General features: G+C 34.7%; 1 protein-coding gene across 1 annotated transcript in view; it reads left to right on the top strand.

Annotated features, from left to right (window-relative positions):
• The window catches only part of LOC117330474 (hepatocyte growth factor receptor-like), a 31,748-nt gene extending 16,292 nt beyond the window's left edge, over positions 1 to 15,456 (top strand). The window contains exons 7-20 of the mRNA XM_033888767.1: positions 533 to 671; positions 1,242 to 1,378; positions 5,653 to 5,832; positions 6,327 to 6,429; positions 7,222 to 7,485; positions 8,004 to 8,159; positions 8,871 to 9,129; positions 9,707 to 9,850; positions 10,165 to 10,248; positions 11,040 to 11,224; positions 12,277 to 12,386; positions 12,980 to 13,142; positions 13,331 to 13,467; positions 13,798 to 15,456. Coding sequence (XP_033744658.1) covers positions 533 to 671; positions 1,242 to 1,378; positions 5,653 to 5,832; positions 6,327 to 6,429; positions 7,222 to 7,485; positions 8,004 to 8,159; positions 8,871 to 9,129; positions 9,707 to 9,850; positions 10,165 to 10,248; positions 11,040 to 11,224; positions 12,277 to 12,386; positions 12,980 to 13,142; positions 13,331 to 13,467; positions 13,798 to 14,065 — 2,329 coding nt within the window. The 3' untranslated portion in view covers positions 14,066 to 15,456. The remainder of the gene's footprint in view (positions 1 to 532; positions 672 to 1,241; positions 1,379 to 5,652; positions 5,833 to 6,326; positions 6,430 to 7,221; positions 7,486 to 8,003; positions 8,160 to 8,870; positions 9,130 to 9,706; positions 9,851 to 10,164; positions 10,249 to 11,039; positions 11,225 to 12,276; positions 12,387 to 12,979; positions 13,143 to 13,330; positions 13,468 to 13,797) is intronic.
• The last annotated feature ends 8,934 nt before the right edge of the window (positions 15,457 to 24,390 follow it).

Genomic DNA, 24,390 nt, shown 5'->3' with positions numbered 1-24,390 from the left:
CAAGGAATTTATTCTCTCCTGAATCATAATTTTCGAAATACCAATCTTAATAAGCCCGATGTTATGAATATCCAATAACTTGCTTAACACGATTTTCCTTATGATAGCTGCTGACTGAAAATATTACAGTAGGACTTCGAGAGATTTTATAAAGTCTATAGTTAAAATGTAGTGCTGTCATGGATATTTCTAAATCTTCGTGCAAAATGAGGGCTTATTGTTATTCTTGTGATCACTAGATTTCAAAGTAAATCCATTCTTGTTCATATTTTACTCTTGTTTTATCATTTTGAAGAATTCCGTGTAAATTAAATTTTGATAAAGTACTAGTATTCTTCATTGTGATTGATTTTCTGTTGTTCCCTTCGCTAAAAGTAATTTTCTGACAAGTAATATTTTCATCTATCATCAAGCAAATAGCATCATGTTGAAAACTGAAATACTGAATAGTTTTGTGCTTAAATTACATTATATGCTAAGAAGACCAGTTCTGGTTTTGCTTTAAATTCATTTGGACAATTTATCATTTCAGTTTAGTTTGCATCGCCCCATCAGTGACAGAGGCCAACACACTACCGGTGTCTGTGAAGATTTCTGATGATACCAAAACAGGAATTAAGTATAAGATAATGGGGACATATTCTCTACAGACAACCCCCTTCAGTTATAAGGTAGGAACTGAATCACTGTATCACTGTATCACTGTATCACCATAGTACCACACAAAGTCACTAAGTATAGTCATGTTACAATTTATTAGTATCTTCTAATGATATACAATGTTAAGTGCTATGCTATCAAAATTATCGTAACCCGCTTATCGCATGTTACTTCTTTTGGATAGTTACACGGTTCAGAATGAACACATATACTAAACCTTCATTCGAAATTCAATATTGAAAACGGTTGAAATAATACATGGAAAATTATTAAATCTATTGCATTGTGGACCCTTTCCATCTACCCATTTATTTCGAGTGATTGGTCGTATCCTTTCTTCAACACTTTAGGCACTTAGCATCAATAATGAATCTTACAAGAATAAAACTGCTGTATTATGCAGTTCAATTTATTTTAGTTCTACTGTATCTACGTAAAAATTTATTTTGAAATGTGCGAATACCTTTGTATGTCTTTTGTACAATCCTTTGTAGATTCAATAGAGTAGATAAAAATAACTGAGATTAAAGTAATGCTTACAATATACAAGGATCTTGCATATCTACACTTCTTGTTCCCAGATGCCAATGGTGGCAAACTTTACTCCCAGCTTTGGACCAATGTCTGGCGGAACCACTGTGGTAATAAAGGGACGTGACATGGATATCGGAGATAACCGTTCTGTGAAGATAGTAAACGTCCCATGTACCATAAAAACGTGAGTATATTTTAAGAAATGGTCAACAATTTTATTTCTACAGAATTGTTATTAAATTCGGTTTTAAATTCCAGACTGATTTTTATTCTTATAATGTTACGGCTGTGTTGTTATTTTCCTTGTACTTTTTAGTCGATGTTGTTACTTTCTTTGTTGACCTTTCGTCATCATTTCATCGATTTTGAGTTTTTATCATAATCAACTATGATTTAGAAATACAATGTGTACTTTATATTGATATCAATGCTCCATCATCATTAACGTGTTTACGATCGGGGTGATCTACTTCCTGTAAGGAGTCATGATTAGAGTAATTTCCCTTATATATATATTTAAAAAAAACACACACACATAATTAAGTAACTTAAGAAGTATCGGCTTTCCTAAAAGCTGAGACGGGGAGGGGTACCAATAATATTATTTATCAGTAAGCAAATATAGTAAAGTTTGAGATAGATGCTTCAGTAGCTATGCTGAGATTGATACTTAAGTAGATATGCTGAGAATTTATCTAAGAGTTATAAAATTTGGCGTTCAGTGCCTCCACGATCTAACAACTACATATTCGCACTGAAACATTTTCACCAAATCTGTCGGTCAGATTGTACTGTGGAGTTTCCTTCAACAAGATATCTATGATTTTATCGATATCCGAACATTAGCAAAACGCATCTTTGCCGCGTGTGGAATAGCAGAATAATGTTCGACAATCCTGTATCAATCACGTTTTATTTTGAAATTAATATCCCCACTTGTACCTCTGAGTGGTGCCATCACAGACAGCAGGTAGCCTATCATAGTGTGTAAAGTATGTTCGCGAAGCAATCAAAGTAGACAAACTATTAATTTCCATGCGAAAACCCTCCAATATGGCTGGTACAGCGACCAATTTTAATGATACCACAAATTACATTGTTAATTTATACTACAATTGATGTTCAGAATTTATAAAATGTTAAATTTAACATGGTTATTACATCTCCCATGTTACAACATCATTACATTGTCAACTTAGACAACATCCTTTGGGATATCTGTTTCCGTACCAGAGTAAACAGGCCGGCCACTGCCAAGTGTTACTTCCCATCCACTCTCGATTTCGAGTTTATAACGGTAGGGGCGAGAACGTTTGTTTTCCTCTTCTATTTCCTCATCCGGGTATTCCGCAACCGTTGGGACCTCGAGAGGAAATCTCATTTGCATAAAGCTATTTGTAATATTGTAACCGACATAATACGTAATGCGTTTTAATAAACAAGACAGTATTATTTATTACGCGCGGCTTATTGTGACTACTTTGCATGATTAAGAGATAATTTGCCTGTAGAGTTACTGGACATTTCCAATTATCAGGTAGATGGACCATGGCCTAGGACGCTGACTACAGCTGAATAGGGGACGACTCATTTTTTCCTGCTTTTATGTTCACTTTGATTAAAATATCGTTATAATAAAAATAAGCCGCTTATGTAAACCTATTTTGAAACGTATATTTAGAGGGATTTCCGGTTTTAAACGATTTGGTTATGCTTTTACTTTTTGAAATCAATTACGGATACCTTTGCATGGAGAGATAAATACAGGTAACAAGAGGCTGGCCTAGAAATACTTATCGAATCATTGACAAGATTCACTTTACACTGAACAACTACATCATTTCATTCGGGTATGGAGACATATACTGAACAACTGAGCAGCATTGTTACATCCTGATAAGGTGGTGGGGCGAATGGCGACATCAATTTGTTATGGTGGACTAATACCATACTATTAGCGTATTGGAATTGCGACTGAAATTCCTTTTCCAATCTTGAAGTAACAGATTCTTTTCAGGTGAAACGCGTAGCACAAGGTCGTGGAAATTCATTCAATCCTGGCGGCCGTTTCCGCATCTTTAATGTAGATTGGAGGAGAGGGGTTGGTAATGTTGTAGCACTAAAATTGCAGAAACGTGTTCAAGTTACCAAAGTTGTTCAGGCTACAATATGTTCACTGTTCACATTTATTATTATCTGCTGGATATACTCGACGTAAGGACGCTTCGTTGCTTCCAAGACAGCATAGAGTATTATGAAGCGTTTCTCATCCACTGCACCAGCATTACGCACGAGACAATTTGTGCTGATAGCTGTTTGTTTGGCTCTGGTGCCTTTGAAGGAATATGCTCTCGCTAATATCCTGCATTCTGGACAGCTAATGTGTCCATTGGAGGAAGTGATGATACAAGACTGTCGTGATGTGATGGTGAAGAAACTACGTGAGGATTTTTCTTTAAGGAGCTAATCCACATGTCACCTTTATTTTCGCCTCCAGCAAGTATTCACTGCTTCTTTAACTGGGTGACACCCAGTATAGGTAGTGCAGCTTGAATTTCTTCATAAGTGACACTTGACGTACACAAACTCTCTCTTAGAGGTAGAGTCCTCGATATTGAGCTGTATCCAGCCAATGTCGACCTCTGGATAGTCGAACATTGTCATATTGCCAAAGAGTAAGAGGGTTTGTTTTCTAAACAGGCTTCGAATGGAAGCTGACCAGAACGGATGTAAATGATTCTTTGAGGAAGTCCCATAAAGTGTTTCAAGGTTTTTTGAGATGTTGGTTAGTCATCTAGACCATATGACCTCCGTGGTCGCACATAGATGTTCCAGAGTTGGATTTAAACTTCTCTGTTTGTTTCACTGCAGCCATGAAGTCCGGTTTGCTTTCTGGCTATCTGGATCCTAGTGTCAGAGATTTTTGGTACTGGCTGACAAGTTAACGATACCAAGATGTTTGTATTGGTCCGCTACTCTCATATGCTTGTCATTGATGGGTCAGTTCCACGCGTGGAATGTCTGTACTCATCGAGATGATGAAACCCATCATCTTACTTTTTGTTTTCGTTGTACCGCTCTCGTTTGGTAAAGTTCCCTTGCAGGTTTAGCATTACCAGGAGTTCAAAGAGATTTTTGGACATGAAGTAGGACTGCCCGTATTGGTTGTCCTTCTAATTCGCTGTTCTTCTCCAGTGTGTTCAGAAGAAGTTTATTTTCTAAGAACATGTCTTTTTGCGAAAGGGGACCAGCATCAACCCTGACTAACACCCTATCGCTCGATGAAGTAGTTCTAGGTGAACCCTTTCAATTTGACTCTTAAGTTTGTATACATGGAGTCGCTGATTAGCAGTTAGTTTGTGGATTGTAAGCCATATTGGTAAAGTTGTCTAAGCAAAATTATATCGCACACTTTTGCTGCATCAATAATTGCAGCAAAGAGTGTATCTCCAGAAGGGGGTGGTTTGAGTAAACAAGTCGTACATGATGACGTCATTCATTCGGACGCACATTCCAAGGAGTATTGGAGATGGCGCAATGAATTTTTATAAAACTACCATTTGCTTGCAAGTATGTGAGAAAAATAATCAAACGTGGGTCTGTTCCGCGAACAAGGATATCTCAACCCTCGTGTAAGAGTTTGGCTGGCCAGCACTCGACAAGGCTCGTGCTGACTGGCCAAACTCTTACACTTGGGTTGCGATATCCCTGTCCATGGAACAGGCCCATGTTAGATTATATTATTCTTGCATTGGTAGGTTGGAGTAACTGTATCAAAAGTGTAGTCCTTTAGGAGTTTTATGAAATAAAACGACATAATGGGTTTAACTTTATATGATTTTCAAATGATCTACAGTAAGGTATCAAGTGTCAGTACTTGTCAGAATAGAACACTATAGAATACATTACCTATATCAACTTATGTTGGTGTCCGAGTCCATGCGCGATGTATGTGTACCTGGAATAGGAAAGGTATATTAGGCCTGTATAATCAACCGCTGCACACAGGACCAGACTGCCGACGCCGGTTTACACAGGGTACAGGGTAAAGAAGGAACTAGACGCACACACGGGAGGCCGTCCTTAAATGACCTTAGCTGTTAATAGGACGTTAAACAAAATAAACCAAACCAAACCAAACCTTGAAATAAATTCTGATTACAGAAAAGACAGAGATCGAGTCAAACTACAATTCGGGATCAAATTATTTTACCGGTTCATTCAAAGATCCCGATTGGACAGAGTCCGGTTAAGACGGAGTTCTCTGTATTTGTTTTAGTCCTGACCTATAGTAATACTTATACCAAGATCTGCTGGAAGATGCTTCCACAAAACTAGATGCCATACTTGGTACGTGTATAGTACTTTTCGGGCGGCCATCTTTGATTTGTGTTATATTCATTAGTGTGTATATTTTCAACTCCATGGAACGATACCTGTCTATTTCCAACGTTACAGCTACAACGCTACCGTGATTATCTGTGAGACGACAGCCTTGACCCTCGGCGGGGATGCACAGGAAATGAGCGGCCCGGTGGTGGTGAATGTAGATGAGACCGATTTCCCCATCTACACAGACTTCACCTATATGACTGACTCGTCTATCTCTAGTGTGTCTCCACCTCGATCCATCGCCAGGTTGGTACTCTCATCAATTATAATCAATTATCATGTATTTGTAAAATTTGTAGGTGATGTACAATTGTAAATTGTTTCGCTCTGCACAATGTTTTTATCGTTTATATAAAAAATATCATGGATTTACAGCAATCTCGATCTGTACAGATGTATAGGGATTTAAAACTAAAATAACAAATACAAAGGAGGGGTGTCAATTTGGGCCTTTCTGCGGCCAATCAGTTATAAGGCTAATATTTTGCAGGAAGATACTTTAAGGTTCTTTCCAGCTCAATTATTACTTATTTATCACCTTTATAGTTGAAAGCTATGTAATTCTTACCGAATCATTCTAACATGTGTTAGTCTAACCTGTGTACTTTCATTTCTTATAACAGACATATTGTTTCCACCTGTATTCTTACCTTGATATCTCTTCCTTGTGTAGTTGGTACCTATATAGTTCTTACCCTTTAATATCATTATCTATTTTTTACCTCTGTTGCTGTATACAGTGGCGGTATTAACCTGACCGTGACTGGGACAAATTTACACATTGTAGCCGATCCTCAGATAGGAGTCACGATTGTGAAGACCCAGAGGACTCCTCCAACTCAGGTGAGTCTTCAGTTACATATATATAGTTTAATATTAACTACTAAATCAGTATATTAGTAAAGTGATAAAGTCTATATCCGAGGACGATTGTCCATATGCCACATTACTATATATAAATTTGACACAATTCTTCAGTTTCTTTTCGCTAAAAAGTAAAATGTAAATAAAGCACCAAAGTGAGCAAAACTAACTACACATTAAGTGCGACTAGTTTAGTCCGATATACCCTAAGAAAACCCCACACAGAAAGCGTTTGTTATAATCTTTATCGCATTAGTGGTGTCAATTGAAGTAATAATATAACAATGCCATATGCTTGTGAGGTAAACATGCAACGTCATTTGTTGCTCATATTGGGATAGAGATAATCCACGACGGGTGTGCCTGGTGGGGCACACCTTTCCTACGTTTGCAGAGGTTCGCAAAGAATACCGACATAATAGCCAAACCATAATTGAAACTCAAAATCGATTAAACGAGTGCAATTATAAAGAAAAATATAGATTTGTATGCAGTCTTCTGAAAAAGTACAAGGAGAACACGACCAGGTCACCGAAGAATATCATTGATAGCACTCTCAAAATCTGGATTAATTTCAATCGCAAATGAGAGTTCGGATAGTGATGACGGAACAACTGGGCAAAAAAACAAATCTCTCCATACACAATTTACAACTCTATATAAAGAGATTAACATACAATACCTTAACATAAGTATTACATAATTAGACATCCCCGATACAAATATTACAACTGTATAAACATCTCTTAAAATATATAATTTGTATTACAGAAATGTAAAGCTGCTGCTAATGGTCGCACTATGTACTGCCCTTCGGTCAACATCACCGGATATGTGGATGGACAACTTCCTATTCGGTCCGAAGAATATCACATTTGGTTCAAAATGGACGGCATCAAGGAGGTTGGTAAGAAGAACGTTGTAGACCAGGCATGGGCGATATTTCGATACTATCCAGATCCGAACTTTTACAAGTTCAGTGGCAGTGGACACTTACGGTATATGGACATTACAGAGACAACTTTGGACATTAAGGTAACCTTTGGAACCCATTATTGCCTGGTCGTTATAAAACGTCCGTCTTCACGTATTGCATATTTCAAGATATGAAAAATCTTAAAAGAAAGGAATAAAGACTTATCAATGGTTACTAAAATCGTGAGACTCTAGAGCACGGATGAAAGCACTTGACTAGTTATGATCTTATACAGATTACAGCTGCTTAATGAACATTGCTGCATACAACTGATTATACCTCATTTGCATTAGCAATGTCTTTCACATCGGACTTATGTTTTATAGAACAGTTTTATTTGGCTTTCATATTTCTCTAAACTAGTGTAAAGCTGCTAGTAAGTTTTGCAAATCAAAGCCAAAGCCAAATAATGTCACTTTCTAAAACTGCGCATAGGAAATTGGCCGATTATCAGATCGGCATATTTCCTTATCAAGATGGGCAAGGCATATTCACATATAAATGAATGCAGACACCCTTTTATTGTATAGGAAGATATTCGTTAGTTCCGAAATAATGAAATGCATTATTGTTGTAGGGAGAACATCTAAACCTGGGGATATCTATTGAGGACATGTCCGTCAGGGTAGGAACTGAAAGACTGTGTAACATCACCAAGCTCAAGGACACCGTCATGTACTGTACCCTACACAACAAGCCTACAAAGGCGTCACCACTTAAGCATCGTGTCACTGTAAGTTTCTGGCTCTCATGAATGATTTAATGTTATATTAACTTAAATCTTATTAATTTTTAAGTCAATACACGAAAATACTACCCTATTCCTCCAAAGCTTTATCGATAATGAGATAGTTGCAATAGATTAGCGTTGTGTCCGTCTGTCCTCCCCCTGTCTTCTCCAGTCTCTATCTATATCACTGTTTGTCAGTAGAAGGCATTAAGCCTGTATCAATAAGAAAGTTTGCCCGCCTCAATCTCATATTCTACTTGTCATTGAAACTTCATACTTTGGGTACGGAATCATCTTATTTATTACGAATCCTCATCAGTGCATTCATGTTATGTGGTTTTAGATCCGATGGGGAAAGTATGATTTGCCTATTATTGTATTTTTCAGAATTACAGTGGTATATAAAAGTTTCTATCGTCGTTTTTCCCCCCAGAATATTCTATTTCAGCGCGATTGTTTTTCAGAAATACAGGGAGTTGAGATAGATATAATTCTAAATACTTTGTTACTTTAATAAGTCAACGAGTTAGTGCGGACAAAGTTAATGTTAAAATTAAAATTCATTCACAAATATCAACAGAAGGTCGCTTGATGGTATTAAATATCAAATATTCAAATTAGGAAAGAGTTTAATATATGCAAATAATTTGCATATGTTAGGTAATTTCAAAAGTGTGTTTCATTAAGAAATGAACGAAAATGAATTTGTTTCAGGTAACAGCAGGCGGGGTAAAGAAAGAAATAGGATTCCTGGTATTCACATTGACCGAAGACGCAGCCCCAACTACGACCATCATCCTCGTAGCAGCACTTGTCATTGTCATCATTCTTATCATCATGCTAGTATTGATTTTGAAGACAAAGCATATTTATCCATTTAAAAAACCATTAGATCCGTATATGGCACAGTATCAGTCTGTCCGCATTGATGCTAACGGCCAGAGAGTAACAGATATTCAGAACAGGGCCAATGGTTAGTATGCACACAAAATTGTATATCATTATTATTTGAATCCCCCTCTCAGAACTTTTTTTCTTTAAAAAATTAGAATTGTTTTTAAAGACTTAAGTTATATTGCTTACTAGGATTTTTGTAATAAATTATAAATATTGTAAGAAATATAAAAATCCCGTGCTTAAAATATAAAATAAAGAACATTAAATGTCATATTGGGAATTCTAATTTCGACATATGATGTTCATGTCATTAGATTAGCGTTTAAATGCGTTTGTCTTTTCTATCAGAACATTATCCTCGTAAAAACCATGGCCATATCCCCTGCCGTGCTCTTTTAATATTCTACATTATTACACCAAGGACCAGCTTTGTGAGTGATACAAAGTGACTTCCTCTCATTACATATAACCGATCTAAATTAAAACTGGGGAAAACTTATTACTTACTTCCTTCTCTAATTGACCGAGGACAAAAGCACATATATCCTTAACAGCCCTCAAGCACTAGTATACACATATTACTCCCTTTGTTTGCGATACTATTTTAATTTTAAAAGGTTGAACGTGATTAACAACGAAATGTTTTGTTTAAGATTATGCAGAACAGCGGATGTCCGAGGGTGGAGCAGCAGCCTCCCTTCTATCTGGTATCGATGATGACACACTGTTGGTTCTCCGAGATAAAAACCTTCTGATAGAACGAGAGTGGCTCACACTGGGTGAAATCCTAGGGAGAGGTCAGTATCTATAATTTACTGAAGGGAGAGGTCAGTATTTCTTATTTACTGAAGGGAGAGGTCAGTATTTCTTATTTACTGAAGGGAGATGTCAGGTTTTTTAACAAAAATTTTTGTTTATTGTCTTTTTTTGTTATGTATATTAATTTATAATCTATAGAGCAGTAACTATATACTTTTAGTTTTGGAGAGACAATTTAGTGGTTTATTGAGTATCAACTTATCTTATTTAATAATTATCTCTCATTTTGTTATTCTTTTATTAAACATTTTAGTCTAATTTTGTGAGAATACATTGGTCGGTTTTATTTCAGGTCACTTTGGTTGTGTACACATGGGCTACCTAACCTTTCCGGACACCAAAGGGGATTTGCTGGTCGCCGTTAAGACATTACACAGTAAGCAACATTGACCGTCATAATTATATAAACTTTGCCGCAATTTAAATTAAAATAATACATATATGATAAACAATGACTTTCGCGTTATCTTACACCTTCATTCACCTTTCTTTCTCTCTCTAAGTCATTGGTAACGTGTTGTTCCAATTATTTTGGTTTCTTTTCTTGATCCACAGGCATCTCCAAAACATTCCGTTTATATTTGCTAGTTTGCTCTTCACCTTTAGTTTTTTCGATATAAACCTTGTTTAATGTTAGTCACTTGCTATTTCCCTTCAAAAAGGAGAATACCAACATAATAACAAAACCGATTTTCTAACATAAAATTGATAAAATGGGGGAAAATATGAACAAAAAATAGATGTGTCTGGAAACGCTTGAAGACATACAGGGAGATTAAGTAAGACCATGTGTTTTGAAAGAGTAAGCGCCTTTCGCTTCGTCGACGACAAGTCTAGGACAAATCCCGGTTAAGTCACAAACCAAAGCGCACAACTGGCGACGTTAACAATACATTGAACAAAGCCCTTGTGATGAATCAGATTATCATCACATATACATGAAATATATCTGTTTAATAATCTGTCTATTTTCTCTTCTATTGCTCATTTTCTCTTCCATTGCTCAGTTTTCACCCGCAATGATTACCCACCTTCCCCCCTTTTCTCTCCTTCGTTACATTTTCCACCAAATATATAACACCAATGTTTTCTTGTAAGCAAGTCATTACTAGACTCAATGCTCGCTTGATATCATCTTAATAACATATAACATTGCTCTCACTATAGATGACAGCCCAAGAGAAATAGACATCCAGAGTTTTCTTGAAGAGGCCATGCGTATGAAAGATTTCCACCATGGGAATGTCCTGACCCTGACCGGGATCTGCTTTGGAATGGATGACATGCCCTTGGTGGTACTACCGTATATGAGTCATGGTGACCTTTTATCTTACATACGTAATGCCCAGAATGTAAGTATCTTTTTCATTTATCATACCTATAAAACTATCAAACTTGAGATGCCTTTCTGTTTTCTAAAAGAACAAAATGAATTGTATGTATGCACAAATTATACAATAACCAAAAGAAGTTGAGTTATATAAAACTATAATTCAAGGGAGGTAATCTGATACCTTCATCGACCATAAAAATCAACTTTTGTATAGGTGACAAATAGTGTCTTTCTAGAGAGCTCGAAAGGGCACTTGAGCTAAATTTGGAACAACCACTTCCTTGCAGATGTTAGAATAGTGTAATTATCAAATATGGTGCTTTCTTTGAAGAGGCCATAAAAAAGGAAAATGATTTATAATGAAGACAAACCAAGTACGGGGAACTTTATTTTGTAAGGCAATCACTTATATGATATAATACCGTATTGATAAAAAGCGCATCGTCCGAGGTAAGGGAAGCGACCAAAGAAAGACATATACGGATTATATTCCGTTCGGAAGATTGCCTCCTCTTCCTCCTTCGTATCAACACTTTTGGCCCTTAGCATCACCGATGCGTCCGAGTAGGGACGACACAGTTATGTGATGCAGTTAAATTCATATTTGCCACCATTGGATCTAACTCCCGACGCTCAATTTGTTTTGAATGTCGTTGAAAGCTCGTGCATCTGCTAAAGACCGAGGGTTCGGGATATCGAGCAAAAAGTAGGCCCCAATCATTTATAGAGTATCAGTTACCAGTTACAAATTATATTGACTATCTTGTTGGCTCGAAATTTTGCGAGGCACTACATATTGCGGGTCTCAATTTCTTACAAGTCAATGGCAAACCGTATATATTTACTAGATGGTATGGTAGTCTGAAAATAGTGAAAATATATGAGAATCTTGCCGGGTTCAGACATCAACAGGAGAATGTGAGAGTTTCAGAACCAAATGCAGTATTATTTCAGCAAGTTGCTTATATGGTTCTGCATCTGAATTAATCAATTTTCCGGAGATCTAAAACATTTAAAAGTCGTGGAAAATTAACCATTTCCGTCTACGTAGAAGTTCTGTATCTCTTTTAGAATCCTACAATCAAAGACCTGATAGTTTATGGAATAGACATAGCCCAGGGTATGGACTACCTCTCTGGACTCAAGTTTGTACACAGAGATCTGGCCGCCAGAAACTGTATGTAAGTATATGTCTGCGCTTTTTCTATGACTCTAGTTTATATTAAACCCAGAAATGTCTTTGTAAATATACTCTTTGATAAAATGTACCAAAAGGTTCATTAAGATATATTTACATTTGCTCCGCATTTCCCCATTGACACAATGCTAAGAGGCAGTTGCCACCATACGCCTATAACACCCAGTGCCTCAGGCTATAACACCCAGTGGGTCATGTGACATTAAAAAAGGCGGGATTTTTTGTGTTGGTTTAGTTTTTTTCAAAGTTGCCGGAAATGGTAAGACAATGTAAATATAAGTATTGAACAGTGGTTTTAATGTTATTATAGTCGATATGGCAGCAGGATGTATGGTGGGCAAATGTAGCATGGGAACCCTAACGTATATATATCGACTATAACAACATTAAAACCAACAAACAATTGTATTGTAAATAATAGATTTTGGAAAAATTGAACCTAATTACTGCTATTATCATGCGATAAAATGCTGATTCATTTTTGTTTAAATTGTTTCAAAAAATTTGCTAATGAACAAGGATGTACTAACTTTGGGCATATTGACATTAACCACAACGCGTTATATATAACTATAGGTTAGATGAGAACTTCAAAGCCCTGGTAGCTGACTTCGGTCTGTCCAGAGATATCTATGAACGTGACTACTACAGCAGTGACAATAAGAAGAGTAAACTACCAGTCAAGTGGATGGCCCCGGAGAGTCTTGAAAAAGGAAACTACAACTCAAAATCGGACGTGGTCAGTGGAATTATTTGGAGTTTCTTGTTATTTTTGCTTAGCACTAAAAGCGACTAATTTTCTTTGACCTTCAAACACTGGAAACGTAGTTAATAATATGCATCTATAATATACGTAGCTGCAATTTGGAACTGACATCATTTTGCATAATTTATAAATCAGTTTCAATTGATCATTTGTTTCTGTAGTGGTCCTATGGTGTGTGTCTGTGGGAACTCATGACAAGGGGAGTTAACCCATACCCAGAGGTCGATAACTGGGATGTATTGAGATACATCAAGGCGGGTCGAAGGATGCCACAGCCCCCTTTCTGCCCTGATACTCTGTAAGTAAAGTCAAGGTCCACCTTCAAATTACATAAGCTTAAGTCAATAAAAGAAAAAACAACAACTTAGAACATTTAAAAGCATTTCATATCTCCCAACATAAAACAAAAATGGGCAAATATACTTAACTCGCATAATTCGAGTAAAATTATCATAGTATTTTATGGGAAAAAATCTGTAAAAAAGATCTTACAAAACATTTCCGCATTTCTAATGATGCAAAACGTTTATCGTAAACAATTATTTTTAGTCAATAGAAACAATTTTGTTTTTGTTTCCAAAGAAGGAAAATTAGTACAAACTAGATCTCCTGAACATATTGTTTTCAGATACAAAATCATGAGAAGGTGTTGGATGTTTAATCCAAACGATCGTCCCACCTTCTCTGAACTAGCTCACGAGGTACGCGAGATGATTACTGTTCTCCAGCAGCAGATGAAACAGGGACAGCAGCGAAGTAATATACAGTGTACTTACGTCAATGTAGAAACTGCCACCGACTATCACTATGGGGACGCCAGCCAGTCGGCCATCATGACACCAGATGCCACAGAGCAACATTTTAATCCTACAGATCCTAGCACAACGATTGTGTAGTCCTAAAGCTCAAAAGACATTTAGTATGCGATTCTAGTTTTATACGTGTTTTCCGTTGTGACATTAAAAAATCCTTGACTGGAAATTTCAGAAAGCACTTGTTAGAATGACTGCCTTTCTGGTGTTAAGTGAAATACATGTTTCAATCTATCTACTATGTGTCGTACTATGTGTATTGCTGTGTGGTGTTTGAAAGTTGTGGACAATTTTTGACCAATTTTAGTTTTTTATATGATCTTAATAGCAGATTAAAACAGGAATGTTTTAGTAATATACATATTTCTACTTTGATGGAAATGCAGGAAATTTTTTAATCAAACTCAGCCAGGCAACATTTGGGTCAAAATAACGTCATCTTACGTAGGGGAGTTATAACTTTAAACATATTTCATTGTCTTTAAGAGACAGGGCGATCGGGTAGAGTATAGTACAGCTTATCAAACGCCCATATAATCTGATGACAGTGGAACATTAAAGTCTTTCCACTGATGTGGCGGAGTGTAATGAATCTGAGTAAGTGCCTTTGAAGGTCCATCATTGGTCTTAAAAGCAAAACTTGTTGTGGAACGTTTTCGATAGCTAAAATTAAGATTTTTCATGGATCAGCTTGTTTTCCTTTCAGAACGTTTTATTTCACTAATTTAGACAAAGTATGAATTAACAAAGTTGTGGACTGCTCTTCAGAAACAGTAAATATTTAAGGTGTAAAATTTATTTGGAATTACAATGTATATAGATTAATTGATGTACGTATTATGTTTTATTTACTTGTTATAATTTTTGTTAGTCAGATCAAATGCATGCATGTTAGTTAAATTGTCTTGAGTTGATAGATATTGTGTAGCATTCAAGGTAAACAGGATAGTAATATGGACATGGTTTTGTAATGGAGGTCATGATGGTTGTAGACGTCTTTGTTGTGTGATGGTTTACTGCCAACCAAAAGAGATTCTGTGAAAATACTGAAATAAGATGTTTTACACTTTCTATTTGTAGCTACATGTTTGATGTTTAGTAATTTGAATTTATTTTATCATAAAAGTTTTAAAAAAACCTGTTCATGTGATTATTGGTGAACGGCTTTCTTAAAATCAGCTTAGAAAGATTGAGTTCTGCTGAAAAGTACATTCAATGTACATAAATATTCAGAATTTAACTTACAAAGAGCTTACAAACCTGACACACACAATAACTGTCAAATAGTCATTCAGCAAACTGCAATATCAAGATCACCGAGTTGCTACTTTCAATTTCGAGCACATTATTATTATCATTATTATTATATTTTTTTTTATGAAATTGAGATATTCTTGGATTCCAGTGGTAGATATGAATGTGACAACTTTTGTGTGTATATATCATTTCAAAAAAAAAAAAAAAAAAAAACCCGGTTATTATCAAGCAATTATTTTACGATATTATCTTGCAGTCTTATGTCACATAGATATGTACAGTAAATACACAACGTGTGTATTTTTCATTTCAAGGTAAGTATGGATTCTCTCATAAAGCAAAATATCTTTGAGCGCGAGGATTTACTTCTCTTGTAAATTCATAATATGAAAATTGACATATACCATTGTGTTCATCATAACAAGATATGATTTACTTTTACACCTTTTCTATAAATAAAACGTAAATGTTTTAAAAGTGTTCTGTGATTATTTACGTAAGTGAATTAGAACATAAAATTTGTAATCTGTTATTAGAAAGTTAAAAGGGGAAACTGTAATGGTACTAGTTACTAATATTGACTACAAAGAATATCATGTTTAATATGGCAATATAACGTTAATATAATATTTATCCCATACAATAATTATATGTACATGAAAAAGAAAAGGATCACAAAAATATCATTTCATAAACTTCCGATGAATTATGCGTAAAAAAGTATATTTTTATTCAAACGAAAATCATTTAAATCATAATAAGAAAGAAATATTCATAAAACATAACACTGATACTCTTGTTACTACTACGTTACCATACCCTTCTCCACCGGTTGAGTTTGATTCTATACATGTGTATTATCCTGCACTTAAAGATCAAATACACTACAACCTCTTACAGACATTTTGCTTGCAGCATAACCAATAACGACACCTTTCCTCCGGGATGTATTGTAAGCGAAATACTTTTGATTTCCATATGTTTTGCATTTCTCCGAAGAATCATTTCTGCTTCCCACGCTAATGGTATAAGGCTGCCATAATTAAAGAATTGGTCCGTTATTCAAGCCAAGAGCTTTGTAAGATGCATATAAAAAGTCTAACTCAAATGACGGTAAAAATATGTAAATGTAACGTAAATGTAATTGAATGTCAATTGCACATAATGCCACGTTCTCAAATTGATACATAGGATATTGGCAATGATATCACCATACATATATAAGAGTATCGGACATGTTTGATTTCTAATCCCGCAAGGAAACTTCTCAATGGGGTCGTTTAAGGAATTCCAGGCATTCCTCATTACCATGCAGAAACCATTTATTGTAAGAAGTCTCCATCATGATCACTGGCCGAAATCTTGAATATAAGATACCCAGTAAACGAGGATCGACATCATACAGCTTATTGTTATCATTGTTGTACGTTGTAACTGGAAATATAATAAACGCAGTATCAGCTGGATTCACATAACCATTTTATTTTTATTTTTCTTTACTTAAAAGCAACATATCAGCGATATATCTAAAAAAAAAGAAGATGAAGAACTTGCCAGTTCGACTCGTATGGATTCAAAGTATTTTTTGCAAAGGTATTGGAAGATCTTTCCGTCAAATCTACTCTTAAGGGAGCGCATGATAATTATACATGTTGCCCGAAATACATTTGCATAAGAGGTGACTAAACTTGGGAAATTATATTTTTACTTCTTTCTTATCAACTTTTTTCTTACCTATCTTTCCCTTGACGCTTCCCCACTTTTGGCTTTTAGTTGCGCTTTTGCATTTGTGAGGAAGGCTTTGTGTTCTGTCCCCTGGCTGAGACGTTACGTACGTTGCGTATACTCCAGCTAAACTCTCAGTATTTTGTGACCGGGTGGGATATTCTACTAGATGTCTTCGGCAGTATGCTTCATTAAGGTAGCTCTAGAAAGTCGACACCAGTTTCGCAATATCACAAGGAGACAAACATGAATACACTGCAGTCTCCCAAGACACACACACTACACGCATTTATCTCGCACACAGAGGAAGGCATCCTTAAATGAGCTGAAACGAAAAGAGAACGAAGGCGTTCCTTAAACGCATAGTATCAACGATATTCGCTCACAAAACCATCGGCTGTTTAAATTGATATTATTGAATTGGCGGAAAACAATCGTCAAGATCTACTTAATTACGATTATTACATTGAAATAAAATAATGGAAGGTGTCTTTAAATTATTAAACTTTGGAGTCGTTTTCATGAAAATTAGACATAAACGTTTGCCGTATCGTTGATCCCGTGACTTTCAGTTTGATAGTGTACAGAGCGAGATGGTCACAACTAAATGTTAATCATTGTGCACTGGGGGTACAACACAGCGCTCATCCATCCAAGAGCTGACCATGCTTAATTTGTTTTATAACTTCGGTACGCAGATACGACATTCAACAGCACAGCCACCAAAAGCTAGCTATTGGACTATGCAGGTGAAATGCCCATACCCATGAACCTCCTGATAAGCGTCACTTATGTAATCAGAAAACCACTCGGGGTTTTCCGTCATATCTTCTTGTTTTCTCGAAAATATGACGGAAAGGCCCGAGCTGCTTTCCGGCTGGTCTCTTCTGTTGTAATGCGATGGATCAAAGCGCACCGAAAGATCTCTGGGGTTCTTAGAAATAAATAACATTATCACAATACGACCTTAACCCAATGATCTAATACTTCTAAGAATGGTAGTAAGAACTATAAATAAAGGCTTACATAAACTGTAGACCGAGCCAGCGACATGACGATAGGATACATGGATTTAACTCAACCACCCATAAAATACAGCATAACTCCCTGGCATAGCTTTTCGCGGCGTATATTTTCTAGAATTCACTTAAGATGAAGGGTGTTTCTCGATCATTCGGATCCTTCATTGAAAGCTGTGTTGTACAGTCCTGATAATCCATATATCACATAAATACTTAAAGATTCTTAACAAGTGTGTACTCTCCCAGAAATACAGTATAGTGCGACATAATTGTATCAAATACATTTTATAGAAATCGTAGGTGGGAGAAGCAGTGGTGTTTCTGTCGGTGAAGTTCGCGCTAAAAATATCTTAAAATATCGTGCTCATGATTTAGGAATGCTCACAACAAATGAATAACGGAGAAATGCTTTCGTATTCACAGACTGGTGATATGTCTGTAATTGCTTGATTCTCCGTTTTGTTATTTAGTCTTTGCTTATTGATTAAAAATTGATACCTGTAGTTAAGCATAAAACACAGAAACCATCAATTAAAGATATTTCTGTTTTATTTATAAAAAGTGTCATTTAAATACACGCATATTAATATAATGAACAAATACCTTATATATCAATATAATGAACCAATACCTTATATCTAGTACATTGTAATTTAGATACCACATGTCTACATATCTTTCAGAAATGTTTCGTTTTTGCAACAATCGTATGAAAAACTCTTATTTTTCAAAGTTTAATGCGATATGTAATGTTGACATGAGCATTGCTGAAAGGAATTAATATTAGTTTTAAACTTGTTTTCCGATCCCAAATTTATAAAATGTGTATGTATACTTGAATGAATATTGAATACAATATTGTTAAACGAACATTGTTGACATGAACATTTTAAACAAGATTTTGTCTAACGTAGCACCTCAAAATAATAAATGTGAGTATATATTCTTCAATATGTTAAAAGCATTGTAACTACCATGGTTATTGATGAAGCTTCAATCTTCTTTAGAAATGGTAATATGTTAAGAAGGAATAAATTGGACGAAATTATAAGATGAAAGAAACGAAAAGCATAACTCACTCCCTTAGAACAATTTAACATGGAATAACTAGTGTGATATGTGTAAAATGATTAATCTAATCCCTAATGAAACTTTCACAACATAACTACAATCCAATACAATTTACCTATAATATAGAAGAGAACATGTAATTGGATATTTGCGTTTCCAGTCGACTCACTGGTGCAATTTGTTAAAGCTAGTTTCTGTAAATTGCTGTCTCTTGTCACTCTGGGTACAACATACCTGCAGACACGTTGGTTTGTGACAAATAGAATGATATAAACTGTATCGGTGAATCAGTGCTACAGGGATGTGACTATCGACATCATTAAAGTCTCCTGAGCTAAGATCAGTGGCTCTATGATAGATCGTGTGACCAGGCCTACTTTGTGATATCAAAAGAGGACAAGGCAATGGTACACCAATACAACAACCGGTTCGTTTTGAAATGAAATATTCCAGGAATATATCTTGCCGGACTTGCATAAGTTAATGCAGGCTTTGAAAGTCATAGCTCGTCCGAAAACAACATAGCACCACCAGCGCCATCCTTATTTCATAAACGAAAAACTATAATTCAAACATTTGAACCAGGATAAATGAAAACCGATCAGATTTGAGTATACATGTAGGTATCTTCTGTAGCGTGTTCTAAATAACAGCTTTTTAATTTCATAAATCAAAGAAAACTGACAGAATTAGAGATAGCACTGACTATTATACGGCAATGTAAATATCTAAAAGTTTAGCACCCCTCAATAGATTTACAAACGGAATGATTGTTCAAAGAGAATTTTGTTTACCAGACATCTGTTCACCAGACATTGACCAATGGAACCACATGTGACTTTCTGGCTTTCATTAACAAATGGCCTGTCTGATAAACATTACAGAATCTATTGAATCCTCTATGGTTAATCTTATCAAAGCATCCACTATGGAACACACCAAACATTTTTACTCGATTCAGTCCTCTATATCAATTCCCTCGGTAAATATGGATAATCACTGAATTTCTATGTTTGTAATGCAGTGGTCCCTATGCATTACCTATAACTAGGTTTCAGATATACACATCTGCCGTTAGCTTAAAAGGGTTGTTTAGCAACATTTCAAACTCGATTAAAGTGCTTTTCGCTGTATAATCATTACATATAATGTTAATGCAAATTTTGAATATATGTACAAATGATGGAATGTTCAAGTAGGTATTGTCTATTGAAAGGTACATGTAAAGTTGTACAATAAATAGTCGAAAATATATACACCAAACACACAGAAAACTTGGTCTACACAGAAATCTAGACAGTTTAAAGTTATTCTATTAGATCAGTTACCTCCCCACTTCAGTAATTAGTATTATATCAGTTACCTCCCCTCTTAAGTATTAGTGTTACATCAGTTACCTCCCCTCTTCAGTAATTCGTGTTACATAAGGTACCTCCCCTCTTCAGTAATCAGTGTTACATCAGTTACCTCCCCTCTCAGTAATTAGTCAATCGGAACTCCTCGGCTGTAACTATGCAGCACAGCCGAGGAGTTCCGAGTGGTAATTAGTGTTATATCAGTGACCCTCTTCAGTAATTAGTCAATCGGAACTCCTCGGATGTAACTGTGCAGCACAGCCGAGGAGTTCCGAGTGGTAATTAGTGTTATATCAGTTACCTCCCCTCTTCAGTAATAAGCGTTACTTTGACATGTAAATGAATTTAATTAATTAAGTGTTTTAGGGAGTATAGCCCCCCCCCCCCCCCTTTAGGAGGTGGGGGGGGGGGGGGGGGGGGGGGGTAATAATGGGTTTTTACTGTGAATACTATCTTTGTGAATATTTTTACTAATAGTTTAGTAGTGATTATAGAAAAAAATAATTTCCTTAAATATGTAAAAAATAAACATTGACTGAATAACAATCACAATTTAGGATATGTTGTATTATCAAAGTTCATCAAATCATAGTTATAAAAATACTTAATTAAAGTATATTTAGTATATATAGTATAATTATTAAAGATTAAAATTATCATATAAAAATCAATGTTTATTTTACAAAATTGCTTTTTATTTTCCTGGTTTTGTTTGAATCGACATGGTGTTTTGGAATCCCTTAGTACATCATTATATATTCATACATTAGAAACTTTCTCAAGTCAGTTGACAATCCCTTAGTACATCATTATATATTCATACACTAGAAACTTTCTTAAGTCAGCTGACAATTAAAACTTAACACTCTATGTCCATTTGAGGTATGATATTTTAACCTGACTTTTAAAATTGGACAATGATCAGTGTTAGTATATAGGCATACTCAAAATTTAGCTTGACATCTCATATCAACATAATACATGTAATATTGATTAATTGGTGCATAGTACATGTACATCAATAGTATACAATGTATTTAAGTGAAAACAATATATATATATTATATCATATACTTATTTTCAAAAATTTACCCTAATTTTCATTAGCAGAATCACGATTTTGTGTTGTTTGTACACTGACATTTCTTATTTCAATGCCTGTATTTTATGTATTATACATGTATCAATACATGACACTTAGATATACATATCTGAATCTGAATATGAAAATCTTATTTCAATCCAGTCGAGTATAGACTTTACCTTTACAACTTCTATAACGACTTTCCCTTATACACTAATCGTGCACAATAAGATTACAGGTAGACCAGTAGTGCACTAGAGCCAATCAGGTATGACTGACCATGGTTGATAGGTTACAGGTTTTACGTGCCGTACAAGGTGACCAGTATAAGGTGCAGCACCCGTGGTACCTGCACCCGTGGTACCTGTGGCTTTTACCTGAAGGCTATTTTTACCTGTTAATTGTCCAAACAAATTTATCAGTGATACTTCCATATATAGGATCCTTATTTTTAGTTTTACTAAACAATATAATGAAGTAACATAAAAAATAATATTTTATACATACATGATAAGCACTTTGTTAAAACTAATTGTAAGGGTTTTCTAGTAAGCTTTTTTCCAAATGGCGATATAGTCCTATTGCCTTTTTGAACTAATTAATCTGCTTGAATTCTAACATCAGTTTATCTTTGGAAGTATTATAACTATTCGTACAAATTTATTTTAAAGCAATATTTTCCCTTCTTTTTGTGTTTTAGATAAAAATCACAAGGATATTTAGCTCATTATCGGGAAGGCATTAGCTAGTGGCTATTTAATCCCTGCACAATCAATACATTTAAACATTGCACAATCCCTTGATTTGGTTTTCTTGTAGAATTTTGACTTATGCAGATTACTATACCTAACACAAGGGTATGTACATTTTGTATATCAATTCTCTCCACCAATTAATTTTAATGGGAGGTTAATGTTCCCTTCAAACCTGTACCACACTCCACTGAATACACAATACTACCCAGTAACAATGGCACTGTCAGCTTAGATAACTGACTAGTACTTAAACAGCTATATGAATCAAAAGTTTTGTCCAAATTGGACACAGGATAAGACTTTATCGGAAGAAAACATTTCAATTACTGTAAATGTACATATTTCAGAGGTAACCTTATTTTCACGATTTTTGTGCTGGAAGTATTGTGCTAAATTATAATTTTGCTAATAACTCTTTCAAAATAAAATTCTCTGCGAAAAAATGTGGGTGGTACAATTTATCACAGCGCTAATATATTAAAGTTTGGTACTGCACTAAATTTAGAGTGTGTCAAAATATATGCGTTTACATAAGTGATGTAAATTGTACTTAACCAGAAGGATAAAGCTCTGTTTTCAAGGACCATGCAATTAACAGAATTCTTTATATTCAAAAAGGACTATAAGTCACATGGAAATACATTGAAACATAAGTATGTATAGGTATACATTGAAAAATAAGTATGTATAGGTATGGCAAATTAAACATGTCTTCTATATAGAGACCTGTCATTTTTTCTGTTTACGTGCAACCAAAAATAAGATTGTGATCTTTCATCTTTAAGATTATGACATGTTTTTTAATTAATTTTCTGTACATGTACACTGTAGTATAATGAAAATTATCAACTTGTCTACAAATTTTATGAAATTAATCCAAATAAGTATGAAATATCAAATATACATAAATTCAGTGCTTTTTAATCAATCATTTTTCTTGATAAAAATGTAAAATGAGCTACAATCATTATCCAATTAGAAAAAAAAACATTTTTCTGTATACCTTCGATATAAATAATTAGCCATTTAACAGGTAGATTATATAAAATAAAAAAAAATATAACATTAAGACAAACCATTTACCCATCATGCATTTGACTTAATCATATGAATTAGTATGTAAATTAACACAATTAAAATGGTACATCAATACATTTCTACACAACCTGAAGTATAAGTTACATTATCAATACTTCCAAATAAAGATCATATTGCCATATAACTTCCTCATATCAAAATGAAATGTTCTATGTTATAATAATGTTTGTGGATTTGAACACCAACTTTGAGCTTGAATACTGCAGGTACAGTTTTACATGTATATATATTTACGAGCCATTCAGTGTTTAAAATATATTTCTTCTTGCAATATATTTTTATTGATAATACAAGTAATCATATAAAGTATGTTGTAGTAATGTACATATGTTGAAAAAGACAAATTAACAGACATTCTGAATAACACATTTTCCAAACTCTGTTGGTCGATGAAGTGACTTAACCGGTCTTATAAAACATAGGTTATATCCCTGACTGTGCAGAATTCTACATATTTAAATGATATGTTATAAGTAAAAAATTCTACATATTTAAATGATATGTTATAAGTAAGTGTGAGCCATTCGCCCATGATAAGTCATCAGACATTTTCAAGAAAATGCTCCTATTACATAGAGTTATATATATATAAAACATCATAAACACAACATTTCTAAATAAAAAAAACATTTGTAGTCAGTATATAACTCCATACTTTGGAATGTGTTCAGTACTAAAGCAACTTTTGTAAAGAATGAAAACTAACATAAACTAAACATAAAAAACAACAACAATATACTTCATAAAACAACTAGTACATTTAAACAAACATGGTTGTCATGGTGATAATTCTTTTACTGTTTGGTTCATAATTGAGTTATTCATCTCCAATTTCTAAGTATTACAGCAGTTGAAAGCATTTCCAAACTGCAACATATCTTGAAGATTCCAGAGCAGTTGTTTTCAAAATGTTTCCTTGTCACATGAAATGTTTTTTTTTAAATTTTCATTCTTAATACAGCATTATATTTGAACTAGAAGGGGCCATAAACCTGATGTAACAAATCATAGTTAAATAATCAAACATCAAATTCATGGCAAA

The sequence above is a fragment of the Pecten maximus genome, chromosome 7, assembly GCF_902652985.1.
Source record: "Pecten maximus chromosome 7, xPecMax1.1, whole genome shotgun sequence".
Lineage (NCBI taxonomy): Eukaryota > Metazoa > Mollusca > Bivalvia > Pectinida > Pectinidae > Pecten > Pecten maximus.
The sequence above is the reverse complement of the archived record's forward strand: the minus strand, read 5'-3'. Positions and strand labels throughout refer to the sequence as shown.